The sequence below is a fragment of the Nanorana parkeri genome, unplaced genomic scaffold (genome assembly GCF_000935625.1).
Source record: "Nanorana parkeri isolate BGI_ZX_2015 unplaced genomic scaffold, ASM93562v1 scaffold167, whole genome shotgun sequence".
In the NCBI taxonomy this organism is placed as follows: Eukaryota; Metazoa; Chordata; class Amphibia; order Anura; family Dicroglossidae; genus Nanorana; species Nanorana parkeri.
In genome coordinates, this window is record NW_017306435.1 from 1727927 (window position 1) to 1746523 (window position 18597).

The window sequence follows — 18597 nt, forward strand, 5'->3', positions numbered from 1 at the left end:
AGCCAAATGAAATCTGTCTCAGACACATATGCAACACTTTGGACAGAAAGGAGACATATCTATGTACTTAAGTCTCCATTCAACTGAAATTTGTCTCAGACACATGTGACACTTTGGACAGAGATGCAACACATCTATGTACTTTATCAGTGTTTGTATATCTATCCCAAAGTTTGTCTCACAAGCTAGCGCTAGTTTCATAGGTTTGCGCCAAATTCATGAATGCTATGCAGCCTTGTACATGAATTTGGTGGTAATAACGACACTTCTGTAACCCCGAGACACTTGTCTTAATGACACTCTTTTTGAATTCCCCTGACTGTGTGTAAGAGAAGAGCTCTTGGGAGATGTAGCTCTGGAGGTGGTGACTACATCAGTACAAACTGAGCTCTTTCTACGGGTATACGGAAAAAATTATGATGGGTCTTGCTCTAAAGGGAGAGAGGGAGGGTTGTTAACGCCTGGACATACACTGTACTAATAGTCATATCTCCCCACAGGTATGAAAAAAGCAAAACGGTAATGCTAAGTCTATTTTTCTGTCCTCCTAAAACATTATAAACAGCTCACCAGGGCTGCTGGAATGTAATTATCATCATTTTACTCTGTAAAGCCATCTCTGGTTATTGTGCATCATGGAGGTCCACTTCCAGTTCTTTGGCATTATTGGTTACCTGTTCCTGGTGCCAAGCACATGTTGCCCGGAGACCTGCGGGTGCACTACATCTACCCAACCCTCTGTTGACTGCTCTTACCGTAACCTAATTCATGTGCCAGAAGATCTTCCCTTTAACCTCAAACAGCTTAGCCTCTCTGTCAACTATATTAGCCACCTGAATGCCACCTCCTTTGCCAATATTTTAAAAGTGACATCTCTGTGGCTAGCTCATAATAGTATCACCACTATACAGCTGAGCACATTTCAGAACCTGACAAACCTGATGAGCCTGGATCTGAGTCATAACCAACTCCTGGATTTCCCTTGGAGAGATCTATTAGCCCTCGAAGATCTTGAGCTTCTAAACCTCAACAACAACAAACTAGCTACAGTCCTACCAGAAGCATTCAAGAAGTCCAGAAGTTTAAGATCCCTGCAGCTCAGTAACAATCGTTTATCTTCCCTGCCTGAAGGAATTTTCGATCCATTGACAACTTTGTCACACCTTCAGCTACATGGTAATGCCTTCCACTGTTCATGCTCCTTATCATGGTTAATGGATTGGATGAAAAAGGTTAAAACTATTGTTGATAGAAAAGGTGATATCATCTGTCTAACTCCTAGTGAGCTAAAGGGGGTTTCACTGGCGAAGGTGCCCGATCTACAGTGCAGAAAGCCTTTGGAGATAATGGGTGATGACCCAGAATTGGGCAATACGTTGCTGCTTTGCAAAGAGGTGGGTGTTCCATATATGATGATAAACGAAAAGAACAAAAAGCAAGAAAGCTTTGGGGTAGCCATTCACAAATTTGCCAATGGAACCATTATATTAAGCCCTGATAGACAAGACCTTACTTACTTATGCCATGTGTCCAATCAAAGTGTAGAAAACACTGGGGAGATTTCTGTATCTCTTAACCATCATAAAATCTCAGGATGGCCTAATGAGTCAGGAGAGAAGTTACTACTGTTCATAGTATCTGAAAGAGCAGGGTCCCTGGTGAATGAAGCGCCATGTGTAGTGTCATTGTGCATGAAACATTGGTGTATGTTACTTTTGCTGTTGTGGTACATCATTCCATAATTACAACGGAATGAGTATTTCTAAATATTGTCTGCACAGCAAAAGGAAGCTCATCTACTGCACAGACAAAGGTATTCCAGATCATATGCAAGGAAAGTACTGTATACTCTCGTGGCTTCCTCACTTGTGACTTATATTAAAGGAAATGCATTGAGAGAGTGAGAAAGTTGTAATTCCTAACCTCTCCTTCTCAAAATACTAGTCTCCTGGCTGGCTGTCCTGCTGATCCAATATCTTCAGTGCTTTCTATGTCACTAACCTGGAATGACTGCAGATTAGAACCACAGACTAAGTCATGCAGGTATGTGCTCTTTAAAATTCATTAATTGCATTTAGTGTAAGCACTTGATATAGACCTAGTATAAACTTGCAATTCCCTGTACAACAGAGCTGTAGAGGGAGAAGCAGCACAAGGAGCCAATAAGTTGTGCTGCAGTTTTCATGTTCTAACAAAAGGACTTGCTAATGGCAGGAGACAAAAAAAATGACCGAGAGGGGAGCCCATCAGTCTGTTGCTTCTCCTTCCTTGTTCAGTCACCAACTGGGGCCATGACAAGGTATAGTTGTGTTAGTTTACTGCAGTAAAGAAAATTCAGCTCTCCAAGCTGATTGTGGTATCTGTCAGGGCTGTGTAAATCTCAGGAATGAATAGACAGAAACACAAGCCCTTTGACATTCAAAACAGCTCTCATATAAGAATTTCCTTGTGTGTTTAGCTGTTTCTATGACTTTCATGATCTTTATGCTTATCCCAGGTCAGTGACTCACACAATTGTGAAGCCAAATGCTGTCAGGCAATTAGAATTTTCAGGAGACCAGCAATGGCAACCTTTAAATTGCTCTTAGTGTAATTTTCCTTTAAGCACATAATAACTAAATCTATGTAAACATAAAATGATAGTGCTATTCTATATACCAAAGAAATGTAAATGGTATATACTGTATATGTAAAGACTGAATTTTATGTGATAGATGAGATAACAGATGTCTGAGATGTCAACTTTTTATAAAGGAAACACATTTGAAACTATTAACAAAATACACATACAGTAGATTTGTTTGAAAAGAACAGCCTAATTGAGACATATACTTTAACTAAAAACTACAAAATCAAGGGGCCACCATTCCCCTAAAAACCCCGCCCTGCCCAGCAGGGCATCTAGGGGATAGGAGGTTAGGGAGGTGGGAGGTAGACTATGTCACTGGAATGTCCCTGGTTTATGCCAGGTGCTACGTAGGACACATGGGAGATCCTCCATTAATGCTTTTGGAACCTCGGTGGTACAGCAGAGATGGATTGTGAATAAGAGTATATGCTAGACCCCAGCGGGCTCGGGCAATTTGAGAGCGTGCACCCTTCATTATTCGACCATCTGCAGGCATCAGATGAATTCCTAGGCAAAAGGAATAAAGCGAGAAAATGTGCAGAGTTAGACGGAGATGTTTATTACATCAATGCAGGTTTATTCTACTAGCAGAATGGAGTCAGGTGATAGAGACATTATGGGCATTTGATTGATCTTATATACCAAGTTGGAAGAAATGAATGGCCTATAACAGACTATGCTATTCTACAATGACCAGAATCAAACTTTCATTCTCCAAATAGCAGTCTCCAATATAATTGGATCTGACTGGATGATGTGAAGTATCACTTACTGCTTGAGACTGTTACTTCAATAATGATGGCCCAGATTACGAAAGTATAAATCCTTTATATGTCACATTTAATACAATTTGCAGGCAAATGTCATCTACAGTCCTTCACTAGATCTACGCACATTCATATTTAGATAAATACAAACAAAATTTGTTTTAGAGGCAACACTCGTGTAGGATAAAGAATACTCCACAATAGGTAATACAATAAAGAGCAATATTAGGAAAAATTAAGCGCAGAATAGTTAGTGCACAGAGAAACCTGAAGTTAGTCAAAAGTAAAGTAAAAAGGCAATAACGCATTTATGGGACAGATTACATTTTTATACGGACTAATATGACGTGGCACTATCACTGTATGCTCTGCATTTCTGGCCAATCAGGCGAATCATAAATAAATGGTATTAAATATTGCACAGCATAGATGATAATAATGTAAATATATGTGCATATATTTATACACTTTGCAAGCACGATTACCAAATATTTATTAAAACTCACATTTGTTTTAAAGCTGAAATCCAGGCAGAGATAAAAAACACAAGTTAATCAAATTGTGTATTCATTAAAAAAATATACACAGAGCTAAAGTAAATACCTGAATCAGACCTGATATCGGCCTTCTGTAAGCCGCTGCCATAGCAGCATTTGCTTTGGAAGAGGGAGGAGCACCACTCTAACACAGTCAGAGATTTATTGCAGTACACAGAGCTATCATTCAACAGTTAGAATGAGAGAGATGACCTTATCAGTGTGCTGCTCCTCCTTTATTGCCAAATAACAGGCTGGGGGGCAGATTGGTGACCAAGCTGCTATTACTTAAAGTGAAAAAAATGTTTCCCTCCCCCCAATGTTAATGTTAGCACTTACCTTAAATGATGTCTCTTAATCCGATCTTCCTCTTCTTTCCTGATGTTTTCATCTGTCCGTCCAGCGGTACGGCGGCTCTCCGATCCAGCGCTGACTCCTCTGTCCTTGCAAGCACTTCCGATCCTGTGGTGTCTGCATGCGGGTGCACACGTCCATAGACTTACCTTGCGTCTCTGCTTTTCTCCCGCCCGAAAATATGAACTGCGCATGCGCCCGCTCCAAGACGCTTTGCGGCTGCTCGAGCAGTTTCGGATTCTCGGGCGGGAGCGCACAAGAAAGACGGGGTAAGTTTAAACCTCTGTTACAGCGTTTTTTTGTTTTTTTTTACTTTTTGCATATATCTACTGCTATCAAGCAGTAGATATATGCAAAAAAAATGGAGGGTTTAGATACCCTTTAACAGCAGCTGAAAAAAAACAGGTCACCATTCTGGTTGTGTTGGAGTTTTCTGGATTACTGGCGTTACACAATTACAAATCTGTTCATGCTTATGTATTTCAATTGTGTATTTAGCTGTTTGCATGGAGTTCAGTTTTATATTGCACAGGCAGCAACATTATTAGTACTTATTCACATGAGCATTACACTATGCACTCTATTACAGAATAAATGTTGGAGTCCTTAACAACGTTATGTGTCTATGTGCAATGTGTTGTACCTGTACTGTAAAATGATACAGTACTGTGCTTCCTATAAAATGCATATTAATATTGATTTAAATGCAGCAAAACACCTTATTAAATAATGTAAATGCTTTCATAAAATTGTATCTAACTATGTCACCCCAAATAAAAACCCACATAAAAAGAGTGAGATTCCGGTTTACTACCTCCTTCAACATGCATCTACATGCTACTAATATTTTGTGTTCCATAGCTAGCTGAGATGACTGAGAAATTATTAAATAGAGTTTCTCTTTGGTTCACCGAGTAAGTGTTTTCTAAATGGTCCATCAGTTTTCTTGATCAGATTATGGAGACATAATGTCAGCGTTGAGAAGTAGGACCATTGCACTAATTCTATCTATACTGCTAAAGTATAAATAAAATGCTAAATAGTAAAGCATATTTTGTACAATATCCTGTGACAAGGACGTCATGTTCTCTGAATGGCTTTTTCATAAATAATATGTTTCATAAAGCTGAAACAATAAAAAATAATAAAACTAGTGGAATGAATACATGGTGTCAGAAGTATCAGATATTGTAGGAAACGCTGTATCATGCCCGTATGGAAGATGACAGATGAGGCAGAACTGACTCACCTTCTTCCAAATCAGGTTGCTTCCACCTTGGAGGTTTCATGAGTAGGCAAAATGCTCTAACCACTGGATGACATTCGGCGGCTTCAACAATTAAGAAATTACAATAATTCCGATACCCTGCAATGCAAACATAATATTAGTACAACAAAGAAGTAGTAGATGAATATTCATGAGATCCATTAAACATAATTCTGGACAACATTTACATTTTATGGTAATAGAGTATAAAGAGCAAGTGAAAAATGTGCATGAAATATACTTAAAACTGAAGCACGATAACAGTGAGTAACATATATTAAAGCTGCGAATGTGACATTCACCAAACATTCACTATAGGTGAATTGCCTGTCAATCTACTGTGAGGAGGGAGAAGGAGGGAGTATGACATGGCCTGTCAAACGCTGTGTGTTCCAGTGGACGCAAACAGCTTGGCTTAGTTCTCAGCCAGGAGCGCACATGTACAGGTGTCTCCTTTGCAACCTGCTAGCCAAATAAGACACTTGTAAACAGAAGAGGAGGGGCTGTGGTCTGAAACCTCCAAATTATAAATGAAATGGGGCGGTTGAAAGAAAAAAAAGCTCAGTGCTGATTTTTTTTAAAATAGGGTTTAATATCTCTTTCAGAAAAAAAATTAGTTTTCTGTGTCCATAACCGGACATTTAAAGCTGACTTACTGTAGGTCCACTTCACTGCACTTTATCTTACCTTTCTCTTTAGTACATGAGACACATTAGTGTTCATTTATAAATATTTGGCCCATCCATATGCTGATCGTGCGGCACTAACATCTCTAAATGGCGCTGACAAGTATAGGAATTCCTATATCAGTGCCATCTAAGTGAGCTTGTGTCGTGCGAACTGCATAGCCAGATGGAACTTTTATAAATTATCTCCATTGCATCAAAATCTACTGTTCAGTGTTATTCTGCTGACATAAGTGATTAGTTGGTTTGGGTGCACTTAAAGGGGGAACAGGTGGGATGGAGTGACACTATTTCAGATTTTACAGGACTGGAATGACAATTTAGCTAGGAAAGTTCTTGCCACTCTTTTACCATCCTTCTAGCAATACTGGTTTCCCATCTGTGTGTCTTTAAAACTCACTGACCTAGAACAAGTATGTGTGAATACTTATTTTGGGTAGGTGATTCTGTGAGTACTGAGGACATTGGAAATCTCCCTGGCAGGTGCATAAACAGCAAAAAGAAAAGGTTCTAACTCTTCCCCATGTTAAATAAAATTGTCCAAGCTTTAGCTGATTTTAATAAGCTGGAAGGGAAAGCACAGGAAAAGTAGAAAAGCCATATATTTATATAAAACATCTGATGATGGGTATCACAGCTCAAGTTTAACTAATAAAAATAATTAAAACCCTCTGAAATGATCTAATGGTCATGCTGAGATATTAATATCAAACAACAATATTTATAGGCTTATTGGCTACATATGGGTTTGCTTCAAGCAGTCATCAGAGATATTGCCTTGGGTCACAAGACACAGCACTCAAGAATATTACTTGCTATGCCTTTGTTTCCTTGGCAGAACTGTATATAAACATACATATATATATTTATGTGCGGGCAGAGGAATATGTAGAATGCATTCTTCAACTAATATCCAGGTAACCTCAGTTCTTTTCCGGAGAGTTTAGTGTTTATTAGATCCCAGAAACAGAAGAACAGGAACAGTCAATAGGGAATATACAGAATAATAATACTAAAAAATTAAAAGCCCTGTGAGTCCCTTTCTAGATCTCACTTTTCATGATGATCATGACGATGATAATTAAAATGATGACAGTGAACCTAGCAAAGCTAAAGACACTCCATACACCCAGCTATATGTCCGATCTATATATTCACCTGTGTCTCTAGGCCTCTCTCTTCCTGAATCTCCTCATGATGATTTTATGATTTCTCTACACATTTTAACCTCTGACTTCATATACAATTTACTGCTGTTCACTAACACTGTAAAGGTTTCTGATTTGCTGGACTGATGATCCCTTTGATGTTACATCAATTAAAATAATCAGTTGTGTGCATCCTCTATTTAGTGACAGTTAACTAAACAGGTTTATTATGACAAAAACGCCCTACAGTTGTAGCCATTGGGTATAAAACACCACCCTGAAAACAGCCTTTTCGCAGGCCCAACTGGTCAGGAAATGTATCACAATAAAGATCTTGTTAGCATAAAACTGAAGTGTGTTACCTTCAACACATTTGCATAGATCCATATATACCCCAAATATATCTTGCAGACATACTTCATAACTTACAACATATGAGAATGTAAAACCCCCCTTAAAGCAAACAAATGCCCGTTAACACAGGATGTCAGTAGAGTTGAAGTTGAGTGCCTGACCATGGAATTGTTTTGTACAGCAGTCATGTAGTTGAACAAGAATGTTTTTAAGCTTACCTGGGTCCCAGCCCTGTACACTGTGTTGTAACAGGCTCAGGTCAAGGCGGCAGAAGTGGATAACGTTAAAAATAACTGACACTACAAGTCGGGCAAGGGAGAGCAGCTCACCCCGCAAAAAATTTACAGGGAACATGAGGTATGTCAGCATGAAGAGACTTCTCCTGAAAAGACAAAAAATAGGGTCACCAGGATATAATCATACATATATATCACACAACACCGTTAGACCATTTGAAAAAAAAACCCTTTCCATTAAAAATTCCAAAAATGTATGATTTTTCCATCCATGGGCTATAATCCCAAATGATGCCCCATCCATGTATACTAATGTAATGTTGCTCTTAGAAGCTACAATATATCAGCAAGGATAACCTGATGAAACTAACTTCCCTGTAGCATCGTTGAGGTAGAATTCTGATCCACTGGGAAGCCAACCAACAGGAGATCCCAGTGTTTTACTTATTGGAGATGTTACACTCTTGAGGCCACTTTTGAAAAGTAGAACCACTCTTTATAGTCAGTAAATGAAGACATGATCACTCCATCTTTCTGATTTTAGTTAGTGGGGTGCATTGGCCACAAACACTGAGAACCTTAATTTATTGTATCTTGGCCATCTCCCAAAATGCTAACATGACATATGTTTGGTACAAGTTGGTTCAGTTAATTTATTCAGTTTGTAATTTGTATTTCATACTGTCTTCTAATGTATGTTTCATAAGGTAATATAGAAAACCAGGTATTTCAGATTTAAAGTGGTATATTTTATATCATTCTAATTGATTTATCTTATAATAAAATGGCATAATTTAGGGAGCAAGGCATGCTGATAGAAATAAACAAGGCACGTTTATAACCAAGAGAACCAATGAAACATTTGGAAATGGAGCAAAATATTCACTGATAGTTTATGTTCAACGTAATACATTTTGTTAGCTCGTCTTGATAATGTTGTGTGTGATAGTAATGGCCTTTGTACGTGTGCAGGAATATAAGAGGTTATATGGTACCGACTTTCAACAAGCAGATGCCTATACATCTCTGCAATGTTTCACAGCAATAATCATTATAGCAGCAGATAACATATTCTTTGTTGGGCGTCATGCACAGTAGCCGGCTGCGTTTATACACAAGAGAAATGATTTGGTAAGTAAAAACAGCTTTACAGTTCCCATATCACTTTTTCCTGTGTTTAGTTGTTGCTGGGCTAAATCGTGTTTATATTAGATGTGTTTACCTAAATAAATCATGCTAAACGGACCCAGGACGCAGACATTTTTAGTTTGGTTAAATGCTTCTAGATTGAATGAACCTAGACACTGCTGAATGTCTAGATGTGCATTCAGTCATAGAAAAGCATTACATGAGTCCAGGTGCGTTTAGAAATGAGCTCCAAACGCACCTGAACTCATGTTTTTTCAACGTAGCGTGTATTGCTGGTTATGTGTTTAGATGAAGCACTGAGATCTTGAGGAATGCTGAATTATGTTGTACTTGCTTAGAACAATATTACATCCAAAAACAGCATTGTGAGGGAAACATATAGATAGTAAAAACAGCTTCCTGTGTATCATAGATAAGCATGCACATAGAGAGTAACATTGCACTACACTGCAATATATCAGTACATTAGAATATGCAGTTGCATTTCTAACATGTATGAGACCTAAAGATGCTGGTTGGGCATCAGAACTCTTAAAAATTAAAACAGCACACAGGCCTACATAATATTCATCAATCAGAACTGTGCCTCGCTGGATGTTTTTTTGTTTTCACACCATTCTTTGTAGAATCTAGAGATTGTTGTGAGTGAAGATCCCAGCACAACAGTTGTTACAGAAATACTCAAAGCTGCCTGCCTGGTGGCAACAATCATGACATGGATAATAACTGAAGCTCCTGACCTATAGCTGCATGATTTATGATTTATTGGCTGATTATATAGTTGCATTAATAAGCAAGTGCTAACTCAGTGTATATTACTATATGGAAACCCTCCAATAACATACTGTATGTGAAGGCAATCAGTATATTAAAGTGAATATTTATACATGACAATTACCTGTGGGTAATCTGTGGTGGATTTCCTTTCAAAAAGAAGAATCGTGCACATAGCTGGTGAATGGCAGTTACCAGGAACAGAAGTAACCAGAATGGCCTTAATACAAGAAAAGAAAAATGTAATTTGATATATCATGTCTGTCCTACTTAGAAATGCATCCTCTAAGCCCACAGGACGGTTCTCTTCTAAGGAGTGTGCTTCTCTAAGTGATACCTACTTAGGTCAGTACTACCTTGTGAGACACAGAATAAAAAGTTAATTGATACACCAAGACTCAATAAAACCCCACTTTGGTTATTAATACATTGCCAAAATTCCAGAGTAATAACAGAATACTATGTTTATGCACATCTCTTTGTGGTGGTGCCTATTGTTTAGGTCCTACTTACACTATATACCGTGACGGCATTTTTTTACCAACTGAACAACACCAGTTACCACTAGGACACACAGAATATAATTGTTTTCAATGTGCCCTGTTCCCATCACAACGTGGGTGTGATCTGCTGTGTGGTGCAGTGCGTAAAAATGCAGAAATTAGGCATTTTTTGCAGCGCACTGGACCGCACGAGGAGTCACTGCACTGTAGCGCAGTACACCATGCTGCTGTGCAGGGACCAGAATTGTGTGTAGATTGTGTGATGTGCTCAGATAGCACAAAACATGGCCCACCTAACCAGAGCTGTCACAACACACTAGCCATCCACTAAAACAGAGCGTTGTAGGGGATGGGCTAGTGCAGTGGTGGGCAAACTCTGGCCCCCCAGCTGTGGTTAAACTACAAATACCATCATACATCTGTCTCTGGGAGTCGTGGCTGTTAGACTCTTGAAATTCCTTATGGGATTTGTAGTTCCACAACAGCTGGAGGGCCCATGTTTGGCCACCCCTGGTCTAGTGTAAACGAGCCCTAAGTGCAGATGTTTAACTCATGCTCATGCATCTAGAAGGCTTCCCATCATAAATATCAGATGCTACATATAATACAAAAGCAAAGGGTTCTTACAAATCACACTAACATAGCACATGAATTGGCTTATGTGCCAATTCCACTCAATTCTGAAAGTAATGGGAAAGTGCTATATAAACTGCATGGTATAGTGTACATTAGCAGTGGCTACAGCGCACCTATTATTGTACACAGGCCATTGCTGCACTTTGGATAGCAAAGTGGGGTGGGCTGTACCAAAGCACAACATATACAAGTTTTTTTCACTACTCTTTAATTCTGTCTTTTTGGGAAGTTCCTGGACACTTGGGGGTAAATCCAGCAACAGTACTATGGGGTGTGTGTATATGGTGGAGATTATAAAACTTTCTGCAGCTAGGTAGGTTTCTACTTTCCACCAAAAAAAGGAAATGTTGCATGTATTGTTCAGACATATTGTCAAAGCAGACAGTTTCTGCTTACTTTTTACCCAACTTACTTCCTAAAGTCTATCTATAGCCAAAACCTTTTTCTTGGTTTTGAATACAGTGGGCGAGGGTGAGAGACTGTTAGGTTTTTATTCATGTCTATATACCCTTTTGGGAGATTCACCCTCTCTGTTTGCCCTAGTGACCACTCCCACTAAGGCAAAAAATAATGGGAGATCCAAATTTTAACAGTTGTCACAGGATCAGGAGTTAATTACATTTCCGCTCACTTTGAGGAGATTTCCACTAATTTCCTGTTGTATCTCTGGAAAAGGAAGTCAAGGGAGACCTCCTCAACCAGATACAAACAGCAACAAAGAAACCGACAAGGGTTTTAAACATTCCCTTATCTATCCAAAAACTAAAAAGAGTTTTGGCTTTAGATATACTTTAACTCTTACAACATCTAGGCTTCATTTGTAAAGTCAGAACTTTTTAAAGTTTTGGATATAGTAGGGAATAATTAGGACCCCTGTCAGGTTTTTATTTTTGTCTCTGTCCCATCCAGAAGATTTCACTTCACTTCCTGCCCCAGAGAAACAGCAGGAAGTTGGAGGCAACTTCTCCAAAGTGAGGGTTATCCTCTCTTAGACAGTTATCAGCACAGCAGATTTCCCCACTGGAAGATTTTCCCTCATCTCCTGTTGCTGTGACCACCCATAAGTGTTGGATTTTCCATCACTTTCAATACCAGAGACCATTGTCACAAGAAACAAAAGTAAAGGTATATCTCCCCAGGGGAGCCACAGACAACTATAAAAAGCATTAACCATTCCACATTCTTTCCAAAGTTAAAAGAAAGTTTGGCTTAACATATGCTTGAAGAGATCCTGTCATATGAGGAAAACCGCTTATAAATAAACAATAAATATCGTGAATTTGATACAATACTTCTTTTCATTAAAATATATCTAAACCCAAAAGTTAATTATTTTTTTACACCTGGTGATCCGGTCAGTAAGTCTCGTATTTTTAAACTTCCTTTTAACAGACCAACCATTTAACATTGACAGGGATGCTTACTCTCAAAAGGAAAAAAAAATATTTCTGTAACTGCTTACAAAGTGTTAGCTGGAGTTTGGTTTTATTTTGTTAGTCAAGTCCATCTAAATCTGCTAGTGCATCCAACATCACCCTCTCTGCAGGTGACAAGGCAGCTGTCCAAGGGTTGCTCCATTGCTCCTCTATAGAGTGGAGCCGCCCTAAAGGTGGCCATACAGCTTACAACCGTCGCACGACTTTTGTTGTGCTATGGTTGTAAGGAAATTAAAATCTCGTACGATCTGCCCATCTTGGACAGGCAGATTGTACGAGGGGAGGGCTTCCGATGATTCCAATGCTGAGCGAGCAGTGTGCGCTTGAACATCGGCCCGTTCGGCATTTGTCTTCCGAGCACGCCAATAACCCGCTGAAAATCGTACAATTCTCGGCGCGTTTTCGAGCGTGCTTGGAAGACAAAAGATGTGCGACCGTACAGTAGAAACGGTCGCACGCCTTCCATACACCTGCCGATTATCGTACGATTGCGGTATCACCCGCTATTATCATACGATAATCGCCAGGTGTATGGGCACCTTAAGGCAGGAAGTGTGTTACAGGCCAGATTACCAGGTGAAAATAAAGGTAAAAAATCCTAACAAAAAGGAAATGAATGTAGCCACTACATTTAGGGCTTGTTCACACCACTGACAATGCGTTCCAGCACGGTTAGCTGTTGGAACGCACTGTATCGCATACTAAACTCCCTCCTGAGGGAGGGGGCACAAGAACGCATGGCACATCAATGCCTGCGTTCTGTTCCAGTGCAATCTAAAAAATAATGTATGCAGAATTGTTTCAGATTGCACTGGACTGGAACGCAGACATTGATGTGCTACACGTTCGGGTGTGGGCGATCACACTGCGAGCGGGGGGCGTGGCTGCGGTGCCATTAACTTCAATGGACCACCAAGTCCCCTCCCGCCCCAGAATGCAGGGGGGAGTTTAGTATGCGATACAGTGTGTTCCAGCATCTAACTGCATCTAACTGGAAGTCAGTGGTGTGAACTGGCCCTGAAGGATTGGTAAATTGCAATATATTGCATTGTTGACACACTTTAAATTACAGATTTTACAACTAATACAGTATGTTCTGGTTTACACAAAAGCGACTCCATTACACGTACCATGTTTTTTCAAAGAACTTGCGTAAGATTTGGAATTTTCCATATGCAATGGGAATGATGATAAGGAAAGTGACGATCAAGTGAACAAGAAACAATAACAAATGTTGCAGGATAAGGCCTACAAAAGGAAACGAAACACAAAACTTTCTTAATAAACAGCTGCATTCCTCTGCACAACCATGTGCGTCTGTTGGACTGCAGACAATATGTGGAGGTGTCAGTAGGCAAACTACCTATACAAGTCACCGATGCCTGGTAACTGATGTGACTCATCCAGCTAGCAAGAGTTGGAGACGTTTTCTGAACAGGCCGAGAGTCCAGAAACACCTTTGAGGCCTGACCAGCAAAGAGAGACTGCAGTGCCCATCTAGAAAACAAAAATATGTCAAGTATATGAAGCACATATATTTATATATGAAGCACAAACAATAAAGCACACAGAAAACTGTTGTCAAACAAAAGACCTCATGTGTAAATTTGTCTGAAATAAGAACTGACATGTACGTAGCAACTGCTAAACATCTTTCCTATATTGGTAAGCAAAAAAGAAGGTAAGTAGTTGCTTTGCAAAAACAGAAGGGACTTCTTTGAATTATCTTATATTTGAGGCCCTGAAAAGCAAATATATAAGAGACGTGCTTTTACCTAATGCCTTCAACTATTAATTTCTGGGAATTATTTATTTATAGGAATAATTACCCTTACACTTGGCCCTTAGACTGAAAACATAACTTATGGCTGGCACTGATGGACAGAGACTGTGATGGACAAATACAGACTGATAGACAGTAACAGAAGAAATCTGTGACGGATGGATGGACACATACTGACATACACTGACAAATAACCTGACAGATGGAAATAAGCTGCCCATAGACATAAAAGGTCAACTTCCCAACCAAAGTCTTTGGTGATGTACAAACACTTGGAGACCAGGAACTCGTTAATCGGGTAGCTTAGAAGACTCTGAGTTAGGAATGCTTGCCATGACTACCTACATCTCTCTCCTCCTCCTTGTTAGAATAGCAAAGCCAACCTATGGAATCCTCTGTACTGCTCTTAAAATTAGTTACCTTGGCTGTGATAATGTCATACCTACATTACATGTCCAACTACCTTCCTAATGCCTATAGGTAGCCACAGACCCAACAGACACCTACTGCTGGACAGACATCATGTAACAAACATATTGTGGCCCCCATGCTTTATAATAAGCTGTGCACACTACTGTAATAAATCACTGCCATCTCAGTCATACCTACTAACCATATTCAGGTATATAATCACTCTAAACTGGGTATACATGGCAGTGTGCACACTTTACAAACAGCCCAGTGTAAGAATATACTGTTTACATGGATATAATTTACAAGAGGTGTTATAGTTCAGTAGGAGGTATATTACAATGTATAAAGTAACTCCACCACTGATTTAGTGAAATTAATTCTTGGGTGAGGGTGAACTTTAAGGCGGTTACTATAAGTTGTCCTGAGTTTGGTTGGGTATTTGACGTCCAGGGTCCAGGAAGGTAGTTACTTTAGTAAATCAGCCCAGTGTGTCTTAAATGAAGAACAGTTTGCTTATGCGTCAGATCTAAAGTTTATTGGCGCCTTAGTCTTTCATGCCAACCCATCCTGTGATAATTTAACTTACCCTTCAAGCTTATGTTCACATTCCAGTTATTGTCAGTGTAGTCACTCTTCCATTAACATGCTTTGCTCTCTTGCCAAGAACGCATCGACCTCAGGCTCACTATCCTCAGCAGGTCCAGTTTCTCCCTAAGACATTTTAATTCAGCCTCTCCTTCCTACTAGTACTTAGTAAAGTATCTTCTGTATGCCTTTGCCAGTTCATGCTATGTACAGTTAACTCGCCTTGTATTCATCTTGTCTAGTGGTAGGCACCATAATCAAAAGTTAAACTAGTGACACTGCAGCTACACTGGCAGAAAGAAGGACCATTTATAAGTCATTGTGAGACTGTTATGGGGGCACTGGACTCACAGCTCCTTAAATGTATCTAAACCCAACAACAAAAATGTAGTATATTGCAGCTTATCAGTCCTTAGTGTGGTGGCTGCATTAGTTGTTTTTTTTCTAGATGTTTTTTCCTCTATTTTCACCTGGTATTCATGTGAATAACACACTTCCTGTCCCTGGGTGGTTATTCTCCCTCCTGCACTGTATCAATGGAGGCAGTCATAGTTGCCGCCCAAGATGTACTACAAATGTGTCCACCTTCATTTCCATTACATGGTGGCTGATAGGATTATTAGTTTACATAAGAAAGTTTACTTTTTTCGGTCATTAATGCAGCTTGTGACAAGGAAACTGCATTTCTTGCAAGATCAACAGGTCTTTTCCATTCACAGTCACATAAGATCTTCAGCACTAATAGGAACCGGAGTTTGGCTCTGAAGAAGGGGGCGTGTCCCCGAAAACGCATTCCGCCAAAACAGTCTGCATGTCTGAGCAGCTGCTCTATGTGAACTGGTTCTCTATCAGTGTTTCCTGTGGGCTATCATTTTGGGAAAGTTTTAGTGATGTGGCCTATGGATGCACTTGATTTTAAGTATTATGTGAGTACAGTGGTACCTCGTTTCCCAAACTTAATTCATTCCATGATTCTGGTCGCCAACCGAATCAAATGTCCCCATAAGGTTCAATGTAAATAAGGTTAATCCGTTCTAACCCCTACGAACGTGGTCGCAAACCAATTTTGGTCGCGAACAGAATCAAATTTTCCCATAAGGTTCCATGTAAATAAAGTTAATCCGTTCTGAACCATATGTAAAAAACATTTTTAACCATAAAAATATGAAAGAAAGTACAGCACAGTACAGTATGAAGAGAGTGAACACTAACCTTCGCACTTTCTTTGGAGCCATGCTGGATTGTTTAATACTGTACCGTACTGTATGTGCTAAAAAGCACACAAAAAAGCTTCACACCAAATGTGCACAGGTCTGTCTGCTACCGTGATCTCGACTAGAGCGGGGAAGATGACCGTGTTCATCACCTGACTTGTAGCTCGTAAACCGAGGTATTACTGTATATGGATGTTTTTATACAATAAAAGTTCCTTTATTGTACTAAATAACACGAGGTAAAGGAGCCTCTTTTTCTCTTTTGTTTTTGACAAGCTATTTTCTGTGCTTGCACATTTAAAGGAGAACTATGAGGTGAGTGCTTTTCACTCACCTCATAGTTCTAGCCGACCGGTGACAATGAGACTGTCACAGGTCGGCTCAGTAGATCGGGAAGTGAGCGAACACATACCGGCGTTCGCTCACCTATCGATCCTGTCACGGCTCTCTGCCGTGACTGGTGAGGGGCTGGATTCACCCCGCTCCGATCCTCCAGCGCTGACTGGCGGAATGAACGGGGGAGGGGGCGGGTACAGCTGGCTCTGCCTCTAGATAGGCAGAGCCAGCTGTCACTTACGCAGCTGGGCGGATCCCGACATAATTGTCGGGATCCGCTTCAGCTGCAGCGTCTCAGTATACCACGAGCTATAACTCGCGTTATACTGAGCTTAGGGTGACGGGAGGACGCTAATTTGGGTCCTCCCGTTACTCTAAGGAGAACTATGGGGAAAAGCCCTAACCCCATAGTTCTCCTTTAAGCACTGGTAGTGCAATATATTATACTTTTGGTTTTGGGTTTAGCTATGCTTTAGATAGTTTGCTGTACTGGCCTATCACTGGCAATAATAATAACATGCAGTATCTTGACTGGAGATATTTATGATGTTTTTTTAAAGTTCTATTATTTTTTCCAATGTAAGAAGCATGTATGGCTCCCAGTTTTATTATCAATTTACAGTTTTCACTTTACCTATGCTTGACTAGTGATCTCAGGAGCATCGTAACTGTCACAGTGCAGGAAAGGACCAGTGCAGCAATGTAACAAACTGTAGATAGAAAAATGAACATTTTAATGAAAATAGTAGTGAAAATGATTATGAATTTCACATGGTAAAGATCAATGATGTGCGGCAATCCATAACAAAGAATGAGATTATACTTTTGGATTACTTAGTGCAGTCAGGCAAATCAGATCATTTCTGCTTAGCTAATAACAATGATTGCACTTATTATCATAAAATGTAGGATTACTGGATAATGTGCAAAGTGCAGTAACTTATTGCAACCAACCAACAGCTGTCTTGCCGCATTCTTATATCTGGTGAAATCTGACTGGTTACTATGACTTTGTCCTACTGGTAGTATCATTAGGTAGGTAGCCACACAGGTATATACAGGGTGGAAACACGCTTTTGCGATATGGTGCATTGTGGTAACATGCGTCTTAACACGATGCATGTTAGCAAGTTGCGGTGCTAGTCACTTCAAATGCAATCCCAATGCAAGACATTGCAACCCCGATACACAGCAACATGCTGCCATGCATTATGGTTCTCTACATGAGGAAAAATGCTGCATGTCCATTTTTTGGTCTGTACTTGTGCATTGCCAGCACAATCAAAATGAATAGGCACCTTAACACAACACACGTTAATGCATGCCACAATACACGTACAATGCACAAAAGCAGAGACATGTAAATCCAGCCTTACTTCCTGAGTGTTTTCCACCCCAAAATAGACTCTCATTGCTTATACTAAGATCAAAATGCACATGCCACTAAACAATTTGCAACTTTTTTCAGCTTGGTTGCAGATTTAGGTAGTTTGCTGCTACAGAACAGAAATCAGCAAAGGAATTATGTATGATTCTTATGTAATTATCCTTCTGCTAGCATAGCTGACTAATACGTGTCTTTTTCATTCATGCATATGTTATATTTAAAAGATGTTAAAGAGTCAGTCCACCCTAAACTGATGTTTGACAGGGTTATTCACAAAAGAAAAAAGAGTTTGGAGAAGGCAGGAGAAAAAAAATCTCCAATTCATCTAACTTTCCAGTTCTATGTTGTCCTAGATTGCTCACTTCTCATGCCTTCTCCAAACTCTTCACTCTTTTGTGAATAA

At 39.7% G+C, this 18597-nt stretch overlaps 2 protein-coding genes across 2 annotated transcripts in view; one reads left to right on the top strand and one right to left on the bottom strand.

Annotated features, from left to right (window-relative positions):
- Positions 1-619: 619 nt before the first annotated feature.
- On the top strand, positions 620-1742 carry LOC108785553 (immunoglobulin superfamily containing leucine-rich repeat protein 2-like). Its single transcript, XM_018554636.1, has one exon. The coding sequence runs from the start codon at positions 636-638 to the stop codon at positions 1740-1742; it is 1107 nt and encodes a 368-aa protein (XP_018410138.1). The 5' UTR covers positions 620-635.
- Positions 1743-2732: 990 nt separating this feature from the next.
- The window catches only part of STRA6 (stimulated by retinoic acid 6), a 55447-nt gene continuing 39582 nt past the window's right edge, over positions 2733-18597 (bottom strand). The window contains exons 12-18 of the mRNA XM_018554646.1: positions 17442-17517; positions 13839-13972; positions 13606-13723; positions 10025-10120; positions 7960-8123; positions 5536-5652; positions 2733-3136 (exon numbers count right to left, since the gene is read on the bottom strand). Coding sequence (XP_018410148.1) covers positions 2973-3136; positions 5536-5652; positions 7960-8123; positions 10025-10120; positions 13606-13723; positions 13839-13972; positions 17442-17517 — 869 coding nt within the window. The 3' untranslated portion in view covers positions 2733-2972. The remainder of the gene's footprint in view (positions 3137-5535; positions 5653-7959; positions 8124-10024; positions 10121-13605; positions 13724-13838; positions 13973-17441; positions 17518-18597) is intronic.